We start from the raw sequence: 16,905 nt of genomic DNA, 5'->3' as shown, positions 1-16,905 counted from the left end.
TTCCTTCTATCCTCTCCTCCTCATCTCTTCCTTTTCCTTTTCTCTTTTAATTCAGATATTTCATTTGGAAGATGGTAGCCAACTAGTAACGTTTGAAGGAAACCGAAACTGCTGCATACATGGATGCAATAATTTTAGAAAATTGCATAGTGTTCAGAGGCAGTTATGTACTTCTCAAAGAAAAAAGCATCAACTTGCTGTCAGGAGTAGTGTCATGCTTAGATAACTTTATACTGTACGTTTGAGCATGGCTTGGGGAAATGAATTTAGGAGGGACCTACATGGCTGGTTCTCCAGTGGCGTGTTCAAATCAACCCCATCCCACAGAGGAGTGTGGGCACCTATTGCCCATCAGGTGCACTGACAGCTCTTCCTCTCCATGACTTTTTAAGGTATGGTCCATGTCTTAGGGCTTCCAGACCACACAGTTTTGAAATGGGAGCTCAATGGATTGGGTCAATTGAGCAGTGCATTTCTATGCAAGCATTACCTGGCACAATTTCGTTATCTTATTTTCCTGCAAAAAAAGGTGAATAATTGACTATGCACTTGAATTGCTAACACTTGTTAAAGAATTTTTTTTAGTCAACTTTTTTTTTAGCTACCCTAATTTTCAGCCTACTCTTTGTACTTGGCTGTGCATAAATACAGAAAATTTACTTGTTAACAACATTTGCTATTCTCATTTAGAAACCCAAAACGTAGAGATGTCAAAATCTTCAGATACTTTGAAGCTTTTAGTTTTAAGGCAGTTCATTTAACTGTTTGAGAAGTATGTTTACTCCTTGCTAAGTACTTTCCACTGTCACATCCAGATTAAGTACAGAAATTGAAAACTTTTCCTTTGAGTGTATCTATAATTTTCTTTTGCATATTGTATTTTGAATCTGGATGATATCGAAGTGTATGTTTTATGCTTGCTTTATGGGACTGAGGGTGTAATCTAACTGGCCTATTTAATTCCATATTTACATCAATTACGAAATGAAAACATGAGTTTGCATCTGCAGAAGATTTTCAGAAAGAGTGAAGAATAGCTCTAGCAGAGCCTCTGTGACAACAGAATCCACATGCTGTAATTAATAATATTTTTAGGACAGTTATGTACATCAGTTGCCTCCTGTACTTGCTTGAAAACAAAGGAAAAAAAAGTCAGAATCTGAAAAAGCACAGCAGGATACTTTAGTTGCTACTGAACATTTGCCAAAAGAAAGTATGGTTATAGCAATGCTAAACTCACTAAGAATCCAATTAGAATGACCTGTGAAAATAGGCATGCAACTTTTCAGAGTCTTCTTTGTGGGACTTTAGGTATTTTAAAATTTTTCCAGCCTGTTCTTATGAGGCTGTGACAAGTGGAGCTGACTGCACATTCAGCGTAGTTCACTTAATTCAGCTACATGCATGGTATCTATTGTACATTAGAGCATACCTAGCATTAACAATGATTTAAATTAGTTTTCTTGATTACAAAAGCACATAAAAGACAAGAGAACTTGCACTTTATGATTTTGTTTTGTAGTATGTGATTGTTATGTATAAGATGTCACAGAATCCAAATTACGTTGCTGAGTGAAGATATTTTTGTAAGGTAATTTTTCTCGAGATGCTAAAGCAAATAATGCATCTCTTGCTAAAGCATCCGTTGAGTATTGCATGGGCTCCTTACCATCTGAGCAGCCAAACTGCAGATCAGTAATTACAGTAGAAGGAATAACTAACAAATCAAGACTCAAATAATCTAGCAGTCTTTATTGTCTTCTTGTATCTTAAGATACAGCTGAGCTCATCTGCATACTGAATTTGTCCTTTATTGCATAGAGAAATGGCATATTGAACTGTGATGAAACAGATCTGAAGGAAAAAAAAAGGTTTTGCATTCTTGTAAGAGAGTGTTATAAGGAAAAATAAAGTAGATAAACTCAATTGAATTCCATCTGCCGCTGAATGGTTCAAGTCTGTATAAATATTGATTAGAAGTGTAGCATGTGGTTATAATGCAGTTTTGTAGCCTATGTAAGTTTTTGTACACTGCTATAATTGCTTTCTCTATGACAGATGTCCTTTGACAGGAGATACTTACATAATTTTGTACCTAATTAATCAGGATGCGTTTCTAACATGTAGGTGTTTTGTTACTGGGAAAATCACAATAAACAAGTTTGTGACATGAAGTTGACCTCTTTAATCTGTATCTTAAGATTTTCTTTTAATTCATATTATTAAAGATATTTGAATGTACAGTTAAAACATTTTGAGCAGAACTAACTTCTAAATGCTCAGTAACCCAAGAGAAATTTTGCTGTGGTTAGTTTTCCAGTTCTAATTAGCTAGGTTTATGTGCTTTGAAACTAAATGGAAGAATTTCCATTTGATTTATGCTTCAGGTAACCCTAAGGAATTGAGAGCATGCTTTGCCTTGTTCTACTTACCATCGGTTTTTAACGTGCATTGTAGCTTGATATTTTGTCTGGTCATCAACATGCTTACAAGCCTGGTATTAATGACGTAATGAGTGCTAAATAGACCTGATGTTTGTGAAGATGATGTGACTCTCAATTTTGAGAATACTTAACATTAGAAGAGCTTTAAAGGCTGCAGTCACCTTATTAAGGAAGGAGTTCAGGAATGGCCTTTGGTCGTTCTCAGCATGCCTCCTTGCATTTAAGAGTGAAAAGAGAGATGATAATGTTGTGCCTGGACTTGTCCATGTAGAGTTTAGGATACCCTGGGGTTTTTGCATCTAACTGTAAAACAAGCTCTAACATGCTTATCCCTGATTTTCTTGTTTTTCTTTCAACCATTTCAGAGCCCTGCAGGAGTCATTAAATCAAAACTTCATGCTGATCATCACCCATCGAGAAGTCCAGCGGGAGTACAACCTCAACTTCTCAGGAAGCAGTACCATTCAGGAGGTGAGTGCTGTTTCACAGCTGAAGAATAAATGTAGCTCATTATAGCTAATGCCAGCTCTGTTAAAGACAGTTTCACATGGTCTTGTTGGAAACTCCTTTGTTTTATTAGTCTTCTTTTTAGTTTAATCAATTTGCTCATCAAGATTACTGTAATTTGATCAAAGAAGTTTTCTGTTACGTTATACAGGAAAGATGCTACTTTTTATATTATAATAAAAAATGTGTGCAGCATTTACTGAGTTATTCCATAGTAATGAGAAAAGATATATTTTATTTTTAAGCCCTTTGAATTGCTTGCTATCTACTCTTCTTTTAGTCAGCTCCATCTTCAGTTTATAGTCACCTCTACTATTGCTGGTTATCATAGTGCTCCAATTCTTACTGGCTTTGTAGTCTTATGGTTTCTTTTTATAATGGATGTCACTGCTATTCTGTAGAATGGCCAGCAAGGGGTGATATTGTAGAGAACTTCAAAATTAAAACCTTTAGGAGCAAATATCTCTATGTGAATCTGGACCTTCTGAATTCAGAACAAGGAGTTGCTGTGTATTTTTCTAAGTGAAAGGTTCTTTTTGTAATGCTTCATGGTGTTTCTAACGCCACATGTTTTGGGTGTTACTTTCTATATAAGCCATTAACTTCTGGAAATATCACAAGCAATACAGATGTGGGAATCTTAAGAATTCATGTTATGAAATGTTAAGAAATGTTAAATGTTTGCTTTTATCATGAAATGTGTACTTGCTATTGATCTGACACTTCCCTCAATCTTCTAATGTTAAACACATTTTATGGAAATGTTTCATTTGATAGGGTGGCAGAATTATTTTAAGTCCAACAATATTAGCTATCAGAGCATTATTCCATGCAACAGTGAGAAGTAATTACCAACTGTTTTCATTCTGAATCTTGTTATTTCTTAAGATGTAAATTTTAATTTTCCTTTTTGTGAAAGCCCGTTTCCTGTTTTAGTTTTTTAAACCTTCTATACTAAGTTATTATTTTTTTTTTTAAATACAAGCACAGAAATCTAGTTGCAGCAATTTGTTTCTTTGAGGAGTCAAGCACTAGTCTTTAAAATTAGAATCAATTATTTTAATCATTTATTCCCATAAATCTTCAAATTACTTGTAGTTTTGAATAGTGAGATCCTGAAAAAAATCACGCTTGCTTGCATATTGCCAGTTCATTTGTTTATTTTTACATATGCTATATCAATTACTGGTTTACTGGTACTCTGGTTTCACCAGACTTAGAGGACCCAAAAAGCTGTGATGATGCATGGGAATTTAGGCTGTTTACAGTCAATGTGTTATTAGATGGACTCTGCTTGATTTATAAGTGAGTAATAATTTTTTCCCCCTAAGGAAGCCAAAAAACCCATATACACCTACAACCTCGTACCCATATTAATATGAAGCATCAAACCTTTATTTGCCTTGTTTTTCTATGTCTAAGTGTTACATCCAGTAGAGTGTATAAAATTATGAAGATAATTTCAAAGGCTAAATGAAAAAAAAGAATGCTGGACCTTCTTGTGCTATTGATGGTGAACAGGTGAATATGTCTTGTGGAAACCCCTGGGGACTTAGCTGAGACAAAATAATTGGTGAACATTTGTCTAATTATTGAAAACAAGCACTATTTTGTATGTTAACTCCCTAATGGCCTTGTATTTTTTTTTCCTTTTAGCATAGATGGTAGGTTGTAATGAATGACTGATGAACTCACTCACTTTATGTGATTTGGAGGAGTTGGTGGTATCTTTCCTTCTTTTCTCTTACATATTCCTATCCTTTTAAGAGACTGTCAGATTTTCTTTTTCCTTTACTCTCCCATTCGCCCTTTAATAAATTAATAGTTTACTTCTGTTACGTTTTTGTAATCATGGAAAGCTTCATGAAAGTTGCAGCTGTCAACCACAAGAGGGCAGGAAGGACTATTCAATTATTACCTGAAAATACCATTCAGTGTTTTCAAATTAGCTTCTGGTATATTAACAAAAAGGAGTATAATGGCCAAGTTATTGTTTGATTTACAGATAATTGGCATATTGCAGGGAGGAGACTTAATTTCACCCTTTTAAATTAAACAGGGAGATTTGAAAAGACATAAAATATTCATTAATGTTCAGTGATTATAAAGCAGTGGCATATATTTATTCTACCTTTATTACTGTTTCGATGGGAAAATACTGCAAATATTTCAGAAATCGAGTTGGCCATACTGACAAGTTGAAATGTTTAAGCAGTGTTAATGCAATCTTCTCACATGGTATATCCTATGCAGAAAGATTCAAAATGACTACATCAATTATTAAAAGAAAAATTTAAAATTCTAAAAATGTTCTACTGTTTGCCACAGTTGGGTGCAACTGTCTCTGTAGGGCTATTTGTTTGGCTTGTTGTTATCTATTCTGTAAAATTTGGAGTGCTAATAGTATTTTTTCCAGGTGTTTCCAATAAAAAAAAAAACCTACCACCCTTTGAAAACTATCAGAGATTACTGCAAAGAATTAAATGCAAAATCCGTTGAGCTGTCAGCTCTGGTTTATTAAAACGCTGTTGCTTCAGTTCTCTATGCTCACTGCATCGAATAGTAAATGATATTTGGATGATTTGATGTTTCTAAAAAAAAACAAAAACAAAAACCTGAAAAGCAACTTACTATTTAATGGGGAAACAAACCAACCAAAAATTCTCTCAGAGAAGCCTTAAGCTCAGGTCTGCTTGCACAATTTCTCTGGTATTAAATCAGTAGCTGGATTTTGGATGGTTCTTAATTTTTTTTTTCCTACATGTTTTATTGGCATCTTCAACTCTTCAAATATTAAGATGTAATTTCTCAATTTTTAAAAAAAGTTTCTATCTTGCTGCGGACTCATCAGCCTGTAGGGCATCATTGGAACTTTTGAAATGAAATTGTCAAATTCTCTCTGTTGTTCTGTTTATTATTTTTCAGTGAGTTGGGCAGGGCAGTTGTTAACTTGGAAAGTTAATGATAACATGTTGGCCTAAATTGCAAATTAATCTGTGTCGCAGTTTCTGACATCTGTTTGTTCTTGTAGAATTGCAGTATTAAATTAATTCTGGGCAGATACTGTTCTGGGAAATATCATGATTACTTTTTTCCATGATCTGCATTTTAGAGTGAAAATTAGTAGGGTTTGTGCCAGTTTGAAGACTGTAAATTAATATATTTCCAATGTATTGTATGGTTAAATAAGGGCAGTTATAACAAATTGAACTGCTAATACTTGCAAGACTACAATGAACTTTCCATCTGAATACTTGCTCCTTATTCTGCTAAAATAATTTGTAGAGATTATCCTTGCTGAAGTATGAGAATTTTTTAATTTTGATTTGACAGGCCACATGCTAAATATTATAACACATTGCCACATTAAGCATAAAAGATTCCCTGTCTATTCTTATGAAGTTAGTTAGAAATTAAGGTTTCTACTATATCTCTTTTGCAAGCTGTACTTACTATTTGATAGAGGAGAAGGATTTCCCTTTGCATAGGAGCAATATCTAAATAATGGAAAGCAAGTTTTTGTTCTCATCTTGAAGGATACACAAACTAATTTGCAGAAAACTCTTTGTTTTGCTTCAATCTATGTGTTGTTTAAGTCGGTGACACGGGGAAAAGTCTCAAAAAATCTTAAACTGGATATCTCCATCAAAAAGAAGTTGGCATTTGTCTGTTTTACTGCTGGTAGAGACTTTGAAGCCTTTTTTGTTATTCCTGTGTGCTGGATTACAGAAGCATCCTGTGTACACAGTGTGTGGCTGCTAAAGGGTGGATAAATGTTGGATGTTGGACCTCTTGTAAATCAGTGAATTTTTTGTTGAAGTGTCCAGTTGAGAATACTAGGTGAAGCATGTACCAGGTACTGTAATTCCTAGTAAAACAAAATCTGTGCAAACAATGCAAAGATGCATCCCTAAAATACAGACTGCCTTTGCATGGCTGCATTTGCTATTTATTCCATTCCTTTAGCCAATAAAGTAATCAGAGGCTAGCATTGTAGCATCGTGTCACCTGTGATAGGTAATATATTTGTTCTTTGTTCCCTATAGATTTACTGGCTAATGTGGAATATGAAAAGCAATGTATCCAATAGCACTGCAGGCAGGAGGAGGAACTGTGTGTACATAGAGCTGCTTGGGATGAGAAGAGCTAGAAATTCTGTGCTGCCAGACCCTAATGATAGTTTGTACTGATTTTTTTAAAAACTATTTTAGAGAAGTTGATGAATGCAAAACAAGATTCGAAAACACTGAATGTTTATGCAGGCAGAAACCTTATTTAAGAGGTTTGAATAATTGTAATACGTAAATATAGATAAGCTGATGAATTACTTTCAATATAGAAAAAGATTTCCATTGAGAGCTTTGTATGTTTTTCAGATCAGATTTTTGATATTTGTACAAAATATTTTCAAACTCATTATTGAGTGAGATCACCCATAGTAAAGGTCAGACACTGACGAGGCACAACACGTATGTGTGGATCATGTTCTTTGTAACTAATTGCAGTAGAATACATTTGCCAAAGATGCTAATATGAGCATCTCCAAGTATTGTACATACATGAAAAGTTGTCAGATTTCTGAGCTGTTTAATTGTTTTAAATTAGTTACACTATTCTTAGGCAAATAAAAACCAGCAGTTAGCAGATCATTTTTTATATGCAAAGATGCACAAACATTCTGTACTGTTGTTCTCTTTCTATCAGAGAAACCAGCAGAATATGTTGTGGCTGTGTATATTCAAGTTCCTTTTTGTGAAAAGCAATTTGTTCCTTTTTGTCTAAAGCAATTGGTCAGGTAAAAATTCTATTGAATTTATTGTGAGTAATGAGAACAGTAAATGGAATTTGAACATCTATCACTGCAGTAGCCTTGCTGTTCTGCCATGGGAAGTGAGTGCTGTCTGGCTAGCTAGTTTGGACTTCTTAAAGCAGCAGAGAAAAGTCGATTTTTATGCAGAATGATGATTTCTGATTTTTGGGGGGAGGGAGAGAGGGGGTTTTCCTGAAGAACAGAACATTGCAAAACTGAACTCTTTATACTGAGGGGGACCTGTGATAAACTTTCTGTAAGTTGCCATGTTATCAATTATCTGAAAAAGAAGTTTCTTGGGAAATAAGGGGAATCCACCTGTTTGGTACCTCCTTGGAAGTGATAACTTTATGAGGCATTTAAAATACCTTAATGTCTGCCTTAGAGATCTGTTTCTAAGAGATTGAGTTGATGAAGGCATAGAACCATTTCTCTTTTCATGCAACAGAAAATGCAATTGGAGGTAATGGAAAGGCTCTCTTTTACTTCTCTTTTAATTATGAAGCATACTATATTCCTGGCAGAACATGTTTCATAACCTGTAATTTGGTTTTGGTGGGTTTGGACGTGCACATCATTAAAGAAACGATCTTCAGTTATCAAAAACTGGTAAACATGGACATTTTTATATGCAAGAAAAGGCAGAGAGTAAATAATTGCACTGGTGACCAATACTGTAATAATCCTGTTTTACAATATGCACTTGACAGGTTGTAATAGTGCTAATTGAAGAGACTAATTCACACTTGCTTCATTCTATTCAAAGGCAAAATCAGCAGCTTGTTTTGCTTTTGACCAGATGGTCCTGATGAACACCTACTGTGCACTTTAAGTGCTTTACTAGAATTACAAAGGCTGGGGGCTGCGTCCGACTCAAAATGATTTGAGAAGAGAAAAAAACCTCGCTGCTCAATGGATTTGGTGCAACTAAATTAATTCTAGTGGACCCATTACACATTGAGCCCCCTTTTCAAAGTGCTGAGCCTCCTCGTTTGTTCTGTAGCAATGAGAAAGTGAAAGGCAGATTACTGCAAACAGAAATAAAAAAAAAGTGCTGTGAAAAGGAGAAAAGAGGCCTTGAAGCCTTTTCATATCATTTGGGTTTTTCAAGTGCGTTATTTTTGGGGAGGGTGGATGTATGAAAAGCCAATTGGAGTTTTTTTTGTTTTAAAGTGCGCTATTTAAGTACTATGAATATAAAAGCAAGAGCAACAGTTGACTGAGTTTACTGTGGTAAAGCTTTGTGTCTGAGGATGAATCAAATTCATTATAGTCAATGCTTTGTATTTTCATATGAATGTAGGGTTAGTTTCACAAGACTGTGTCTGTTTAGGATAATTATAATTTAATATTTTCCTTTCATAAAGTTATCACTGTAAATATCTAAAATTTACTGAAGGCAAGTTTTTTTCTTGCATAAATTTAGAAGCACTCAGAGTTTAAAACTCCAGCGGAAGCTGTTTAATTTCCAAAGGCAGGAGAGGCGTGTTCCAGTGGCACTGAAGCACAGATTATTATAACTAATTAGAAGTCACACATCTGTTAGCTTTCGATTTGTCAGTGCTGGGAGTTTTGTGTGCGTGTTTCTATCTCTCGTCTTTCTGTCTTTATTTCGTTCCCGGTCTCTGTTAAACTCCTTCCATAAATGTGGTTGGATTTGAGAGAAACTCTCCAAGGATGAGGATCAATTTATTTGAATTTGAAAGTAATGAGGAGTCATTGTTATAATTTTGATTATAGGTCCTGTGCTATAAATGCTCAGTCATGTGAGTTGTCCTTATTTTAGAAGTAATCACATTGAATTGAACGGCTTTGCTGGTGTAATTTAAGGATGCTGAGGATTTTGGGGATCAAGACCTAATTTAAAACCCTGAATTTTTTAAAAACTGCAATTAAAACCATCACCCGCTATTCTGATTCTGAATATTTGCCGTTTTACTTCCAGAGGTGGGGAATTTTTATGCATGGCTTCTATCATAATGATAGCTATTAAAAAGGTGTTACCGTGAAATGACAAGAGAACCTAAGCAGCTTTATGAACATATTAAACAGCCACGTTCCTGGTTCCCGTGCTGGTTAAAGTGGGAAGGCAGTATGCTGTGGCTACATGCAGCAGCACTGTGATCTCTATAAATACCATTCAGTTGAATCAAAGGTGAAAAATTAGTTAATGTTTTTCACGATTAAAAAGTAGTTTACACCTTGTAAATTAGTGTACCGAACCACGAATCAACCTTTCTATCCTCTGTTAGTGTAGAATGAACACTCCTATTATTGCATGATATACACTTATATTAAAAAATACATATATCATTGAATTACTGATTTGTTTTCAAACAATGAAATTTGTATTTGTGCAAATTATAGTAGGCTCAGTGTTTTCTCATGTTTTCTCATCAAACAACCCAATTATACTTATAAATAGTGAGGTGCTAATGAACTGTTGTTCTGGAAAAGTTTTTTCTCTTTTTTTTTTTTTAACTTGAGTAAGAAAGGAAACACTTCACAATTTTAGAGTGCTTGCCTGTGCGAAAATATTTGAAAATATTGTACTTATGTAAATTATGTTGGTGCTATCACTTCTAAATACACAACAGAAGCTGATCTAAAAACCTCTTCTGTTCATATGGAGTGCAGCTAGAGTCTCGATGTTGTAAATTGCTCATTTAATTGGGAACTGATTATTTAGTTAATTCAGTCATACATGTATACATCTTTTTCAGTCAGATAATTTTTGAACCTAAATATAGGCTATAATAGTGCATTCGTTTAAGAGGACGATAAACTTTAATGGAGAATTGAGGTGATGAGAATGTTTTACATCGCAGCTGTGGAACTGAGAGACTGAAGTGATCTTAGCATCTTAACAATGGTGCAATGATTGTACTGCACTATACTGTTCTGTAATCATTACGCAAAGAAAACAGTTGCTATTTCAAGTGTGAATTATTTCTTTCTCTGTCTGGTCCATATTGTCACAGTGAAACACACAGTGTGTGGGTTTTTAGTAAACCCATTGCCTAAGGTTTTTCAGTTATATTTCTATGCTTGTGTAAAACATGAACTTAAAAAGAACCACGAGCATAAATTGAAGAGCCTTGCACTCATTTAAAGGATAAAATGGCCTCATAATCACCCTCAATAAATTCGTGTTACTGTTCTTAAAAAGGGTTATAGAAGCGCTCAGCAAACATTTGCAATAAGTGGCAAAATTTATGCCTTGCTTTGTGATAGTTGCGTGACCAGACAGTGGGGTATAGGATTGTTTTAAGGTTTTTACAGCTGCAGGCAAAAAGCATCTGTTCCCAGAAAAGCCTTCATTGTTTAATTTTGACACTGACTTTTCCATGCTGTTTGTACCAGTCCCTGGATTAGGTGCCACTAAGATAAAATTTGAGTTGCTCCCAAATACAGCTGTCACTCTACATAGCCTTGTAGCTTAGGGAAAGTAGACATAATCAAAACAAGCATTTTTTGTGCAAGGTCATCTCAGTCGACTGAAAAAGCTCCAAGCAGAGTTTTGACAATATTCTATCTTTTGAGTGGCTAGGCTATTAGCTTTTGTGTTTATTTTTTGTGTTCTTCCAGTGATCGCTAACGTGTTTAAATGCCTCAGAAATAATGAAAGAGGGATTTTTTTTAAACTTCTCTACTTTTTCTCTTGCAGGTACTTTATACTATATTTTTGATTAAGCAGTTATTGTGGTATTGCATAAATAGCTCTATATCTCTACAGTGAAATGGAATGATTTAAAAAAAATCAGGGAAAACTGACATTTTTGAAAAAGGTTCTTTTCCTTCAAAGTTTCTAGTGAATTAAAAAATGAAAGAGCACTTCATTTTATGTATCCCAGAGTTGTGTTAATTTCTACCCAGCTGGTCTAAAATGATTGATACAAAGCCAAATTTGTGACTGCCTGCATTACAAAGTCTGTAATTTGCTAATGAATTATGATAATAATCTTTCATCATACATGAAAGATTTAGACAAACAATTTACTAACTATATAGTTTGATCACAATTTTTGGGTTTGTACCAAATCTTGAATCTACTTTATTTTTCTCAGCCTAGATTAGCAAACCAAAGTGAACTTCTTATAGTCTTGTTTTGAAAGCAGTGGTGCTGGAAGATAAGTAGAAATGACAGCAGACAGCTTAAGTGATAGTTATAAGCACCACGATTAATGTATATACAAATGAAACCAGCCAGTCTTCAACTAGAGAAGCATCACAGTGTGTATGGTGCAAGAAATTGTTTGAGTCTGCTTCTTGGGACACAGAAGTGAATTCAATCAAGTAGAAATATTTCTCAGATTAACCCTCCTTCAGGTGTGGTAGTGATGAAGTATCTAAAGCATAGCTAAATGCATATGAAAAAGCTGGGCTTGAAAAGATAACCAGATCCTCAAGAAATGGTGGTGACAAGACTGGGTCAACTTGAATGAAGTTGGTGGCTACCAGTGTGCCATGGCAGCAGAACTGCTGGCTTGTGCTGCGCACGAAGGGCCTTTTGTGGAGTCTGCTCACACTGGGATGCGAGCACACTGTAAGCAGATCCCTTCTTATATGAAATCAACTTATTTTTGGTCATTTCAGAGAGTGGACTGTGCACTTTCTGACCAAATGTTCTTCCTAGTTCTGCCAAACTTCTTTTGCATTGGATGTTTCAATTTTCCAATAATAAGCAACATAGGAAAAAAGCCCCAAAACTTTTGGTTCAGTGCCATCTGAGTTCTCTCCCGTTTTGCAGATAAACTCTATTTTCTCTCTGTTCCTCTTGAGCTCTGTTCAGTTCAATGGATTTCAGAAGGCGATGTTTCCACTTGATCTTCACAACTGATAGCAACTGCAGAACGGTTCTGTAAAGACTTAACCTGTTTGAATTCATTCTGTTTGGAAGAGGAAAAGATTACCAGGTGATATTGAATTTCTTGAGTTACCTACAGAAACTCTAACAAATATTCTAGCAGCCAGCATAAAATACTTCTCATGTTGATTCTTTGCACAACTGCTCTGCCATGGGTTGCAACACATAGCTGTAGACTAAAAGTTAGTGTTTTGCAGGAAGATTTAAGAAGTAATGTAAAAATATCTCCCATGGCTTAATCCTAGTTTACTATTCTTGGTTCATTAAAATTTAAACTCTCACACTGCTCAGACCTAATAAAATGCTCCAGTGGATTTCCATGTTTTTTCTTGGCCTTATGAGACCAACTTTGGAATATTAACCTGGACATGTCTGACGTGACAGTTTACCTTCTGCTCCAGGGAGAGAAGTTCCATTGAATGTTCTGTATTACTAAAAGTGTATCCTATTTCACTGTTCTGTTGCTGCCGTTAGTGGAGGATGTCAGAGCTTCTATATTATTGTTTGTCTTAGTCCCTGCCCAGGCTGTCTTGTGGTCACAGTTCTCAGCTGTGTGCATAGGGGATGTTCTCAGCTGCAGTCTGGCCTTTTCTCTGCCAGCCCAGTGTCACTGCACAGAATAAAAAAGAGCCAAGACCTTTTAAGTAGAGTGGGTGAAAGAGGCTGTTAGTTAAAGCTGAAATTGTCAACACTTCCCAGATTAATTTAAGTACTTCTTATGCTCCTACTTTTGAATTATTCAGGAATAAGTGATTCTTGCCTTAAAAGAGGAACTTCTTTTGGGTAAGCACAAGCAAGGAGTTTGTACAAGATATAGAGGGGAGATGCTGAACTGAAATTATGGCTACGGATAAACTAATGTTTGCACACAAAGATAACCATCAAGGTTTCTTAAATAAAAATTACTTTTAGAAATGCTTAGTTGACTAAAAAGTAACCTGACTTCAGAAATGAGTGAAACAAATTTGAGAACATTGTAAAATCTTTAGTTTTCTGTTTCTCCTTCTCTTCTGTTTCTGAAAGAAAATGCAGAGGGATTTTGGGTGCTGTGTTGGGTGCTGATGCTGAAACATCAGTTCCTAGGATTCATACTCTGTTTTCAATTCCCTTTTAATGGAAATGCAGTAGGATGCGTACAGGTAGACAGTGTAATACCAGATGGTCAGATTTTTTGCCATTTTAGAAGGAAGTACAACTTTCTAGGAAGGGATTTTATCACTGCCTGGCAGAGATGTTGTAGAAAAATAGTAATAGTCCTTGTTGGTTCTATTTTTTGCTTCTTCCTTTTTTTTTTTTTTTGCAATGCAAAATTCTAAGTATCTTCCACTGTGCCAAGGGCTAAATGGCTACGACTAATGTAGTAAGGAATCTTTCAGATTACACCTTACCAGATATAAGTTAACGATGGTAAGAGGGAGTTGTTAGGATAGCACCATAAATGGAAAGGTCTGTGATATTTATTTTGCTTGCTGTCATGTGATACAGTGCACAAAAAGCAAAGCGTAGTGGGCATGCTTTCATTTGAGTGACACCTTACAGGTGCATGCAGTAGGTGCATGTGAGGCACGCATCACAATTCCAGTAGAAGGAACTGTTAGGACTGTGCAGCAATTGGTGTGCTTTTGGGTTTCTGGCTTTGAGGGGTGCTTTGGCAACATCTTGCCTGAGATCAGAGCAACACTCAACCACACGTCCATTTTCCATTGCTCAGCTTTCAGAAGAAGAAACTGAACACATGATCTGAGGTTGCACCAGAATGGGTTCATATTGGGTGTTAGAATTCTACATGTAGAGGAGTGGTCAGATATTGTGACAGACTGCCAAGGGAAGTGACGGTTTTCTGCTCCCTTGGGGTAGTTAAGAGACGTGTGGACGTGGCACTAAGAGATGTGATTTAGTGATGGGACTTGGTTAAGTTGGACTTGGTGACCTTGAAAATCTTTTCTGGCCTATTCGATGATTCTATATTTAATTACACCTTGAAACTGTTACTTTGTGGAGGGCATCACTGAGTACAATGCTTGCATGTTAGGTTTTTAAACAGGAACTGAATTTTCACAGGTTATTATATGAATATCAAGCGGATTTTTCAATTAATTAAATTAGTTATTCTGGATATTAAGAAGATAGGTCAATAAAATGACTGTTGCCTAGGATTTGGAGAAGATAGTTTTTTGGTGTCTTGTTGGTGTACACTTTGTACACTGCATCGGCGTATTCTTTTTCAGAGGAGGAGCTGTAAGTATGGATCTGTAAAGCAGTTGTCTTATTAACATCTTCACTGTAAAAAAAAAAGAATAGCTGACTATGTAAATGAGCAGCTTGTGATGCTATAACTTGTCAAATAACTGTTGGTGCAGTATAGCTGAGCAAACTGTTTCAGTGTGTGCATATACAGTAGGTATTTCTCTCCAAATTAATATTTGCATTTGAAATATGTGTGTAGTGCAAATACATGAAAAGTATATAACAATTAATAATATTTTGTTTGATGTTTACTTAAGATGTGCTCTGCATTTTAATTCTTAATGTTATCTGCTTCTTTAATCGTCTTGAATTAGTGTACCAAATGTCTTGATTCAAAAGAATTTATTACTTAGCTATTAAGTTTTGATAGATGTTGTATTCTTGAAGCAGGTTGGATTTGGTCTATAGGTAGCTGACAATTGTGAGGCTGCCATTTTGTTCTTCAAACTTTGATGCCATTGTAAAACTTAGTGTAAGATAAATCATAGTAAAACATCTGTATTTATAAAACACTTACTAGTCACATACATGCACCTGGTAGAGAGCAAAACCTTGGCTCCCTCAAGAGTCCTGTCTTTACTAAGGAAGCAGTAGAAGCTACAATCCGAGCCCTACAGGTTGTATAGTTAAAAATTAAAAGCCTTCTGTGGCTTTCTTTAGAACCTTTTCTCAATTATGTGTGTTACTTTGTCCCATTTCGGAGTTACAGCCAGCATACTGTAATGCAATTGGAATAAGAGGGAAAGAAAGGTCAGTTTTGCACTGCTTTTTTGGATTGCTTGACAGTTTAAATGTAGTGTTACCTTAAAAATGACTAGAAAGCTCTGTGATCATATCCATCATAAATCAAAATTTGTTTACAGGAATTTAAAAATATAAACATGTTGTCCGTGTTCATTTTAACTCCTGTTAAAATGGTGATTTGCTGGGCGACTTTCTTAGTCCAGGTTAGTGATAAATGTCACTGTTACTTAATAAAGGTGAAAACCTGCTTGTGCTGTAGGACATTGCTTCCTTAGAATTGTCAGTGTCCTCTCTTGGGATTCGCATCCTGCTGCCCTTCTCATAGGGGTGATCCCAGAGCTTGAGGATGGGAGTTGATGGGCTGTTCTCAGCAGCTGTTTGCTCTTAGACTTCTGTTTTGGATCCTAGCTGGGTGTCGGCATCGTTTTAAAGCTGTGTTTAACTCCCTGTCATCCGGCTCCCCTCCGCCTCCCTATGCGGTGCTTTGAATGCAGCCCTGGGGTCAGCGGCTGCTTGGCTGCTGCGGGAGCTGAGCCGCTGCCGGAGGGGGGATCCTGGGAACAACCAGGAGCCTGGCAGACCTGGCAATGGCTTTTTCCCCTGAGTGTTAATTGTGGTCGCAAAAATTAAGTGTTTCTGTAAAATTAACATCTTGATATTATGTATTTACTTTCCAGCAGGTATCTTCAATGTCAGGCTTACTCGGCAGACAAGTCAAAACCGGAATATTTTTTTCTAACTGCTGTAGTCTTAGCCTGGAATCTCAGAAAATCACAGTATTTGTTCTGGTTAGCAGCTGATAGGAAACAATAAAGATTTAGGGTTCAGAATTTAATTGGCACTGATGTCGATGCAGGAAGCACAACAGCATACAGTTTATTCTTGTGAAGCTTCTATTGATTCTTTTTTAAAAGGAGGGCTCTGATGAAAGCACTAAGAGGCGTTTAATTTGCAAGTATTTCTACATGGTTTTTTTTCTGAAATTTCCTATACCTCTCTCTCACTGAACATTAAACTTTAAGATCTTCTGATTCAGAGGCAGATACTGAAAAACAAAAGCATAATGTTGTCATTTTTCCTGTTCAGCTTGTTTGTTTGGGTGAAATTGAGTCTTTTGTGCTTACACCTTAACTTTGCGTCTTTCCCAAGTGTGATGTGTATTGAAAAGTATGTTAGTGTATCTTCAAGATCTTCAACCCAGATTTTAATCTTAAGAGTGACTGGATCTGCAGTAACGTTCTTGAAAAAGTGCTAACGTGAACAGAAACTTCCTCTGTCTTTGGTAT

At 35.8% G+C, this 16,905-nt stretch overlaps 1 protein-coding gene across 1 annotated transcript in view; it reads left to right on the top strand.

Moving 5' to 3' along the window:
• Positions 1-2,786: 2,786 nt before the first annotated feature.
• Positions 2,787-16,905, top strand: part of LOC104912452 (FAS-associated factor 1-like) — a 53,659-nt gene continuing 39,540 nt past the window's right edge. The window contains exon 1 of the mRNA XM_031554916.1: positions 2,787-2,915. Within this exon, the coding sequence (XP_031410776.1) occupies positions 2,841-2,915 (75 nt within the window). The 5' untranslated portion in view covers positions 2,787-2,840. The remainder of the gene's footprint in view (positions 2,916-16,905) is intronic.

This window comes from Meleagris gallopavo, chromosome 10 (assembly GCF_000146605.3).
Source record: "Meleagris gallopavo isolate NT-WF06-2002-E0010 breed Aviagen turkey brand Nicholas breeding stock chromosome 10, Turkey_5.1, whole genome shotgun sequence".
NCBI classification, from domain to species: domain Eukaryota; kingdom Metazoa; phylum Chordata; class Aves; order Galliformes; family Phasianidae; genus Meleagris; species Meleagris gallopavo.
This window is presented reverse-complemented; position numbering and strand designations above follow the sequence as displayed.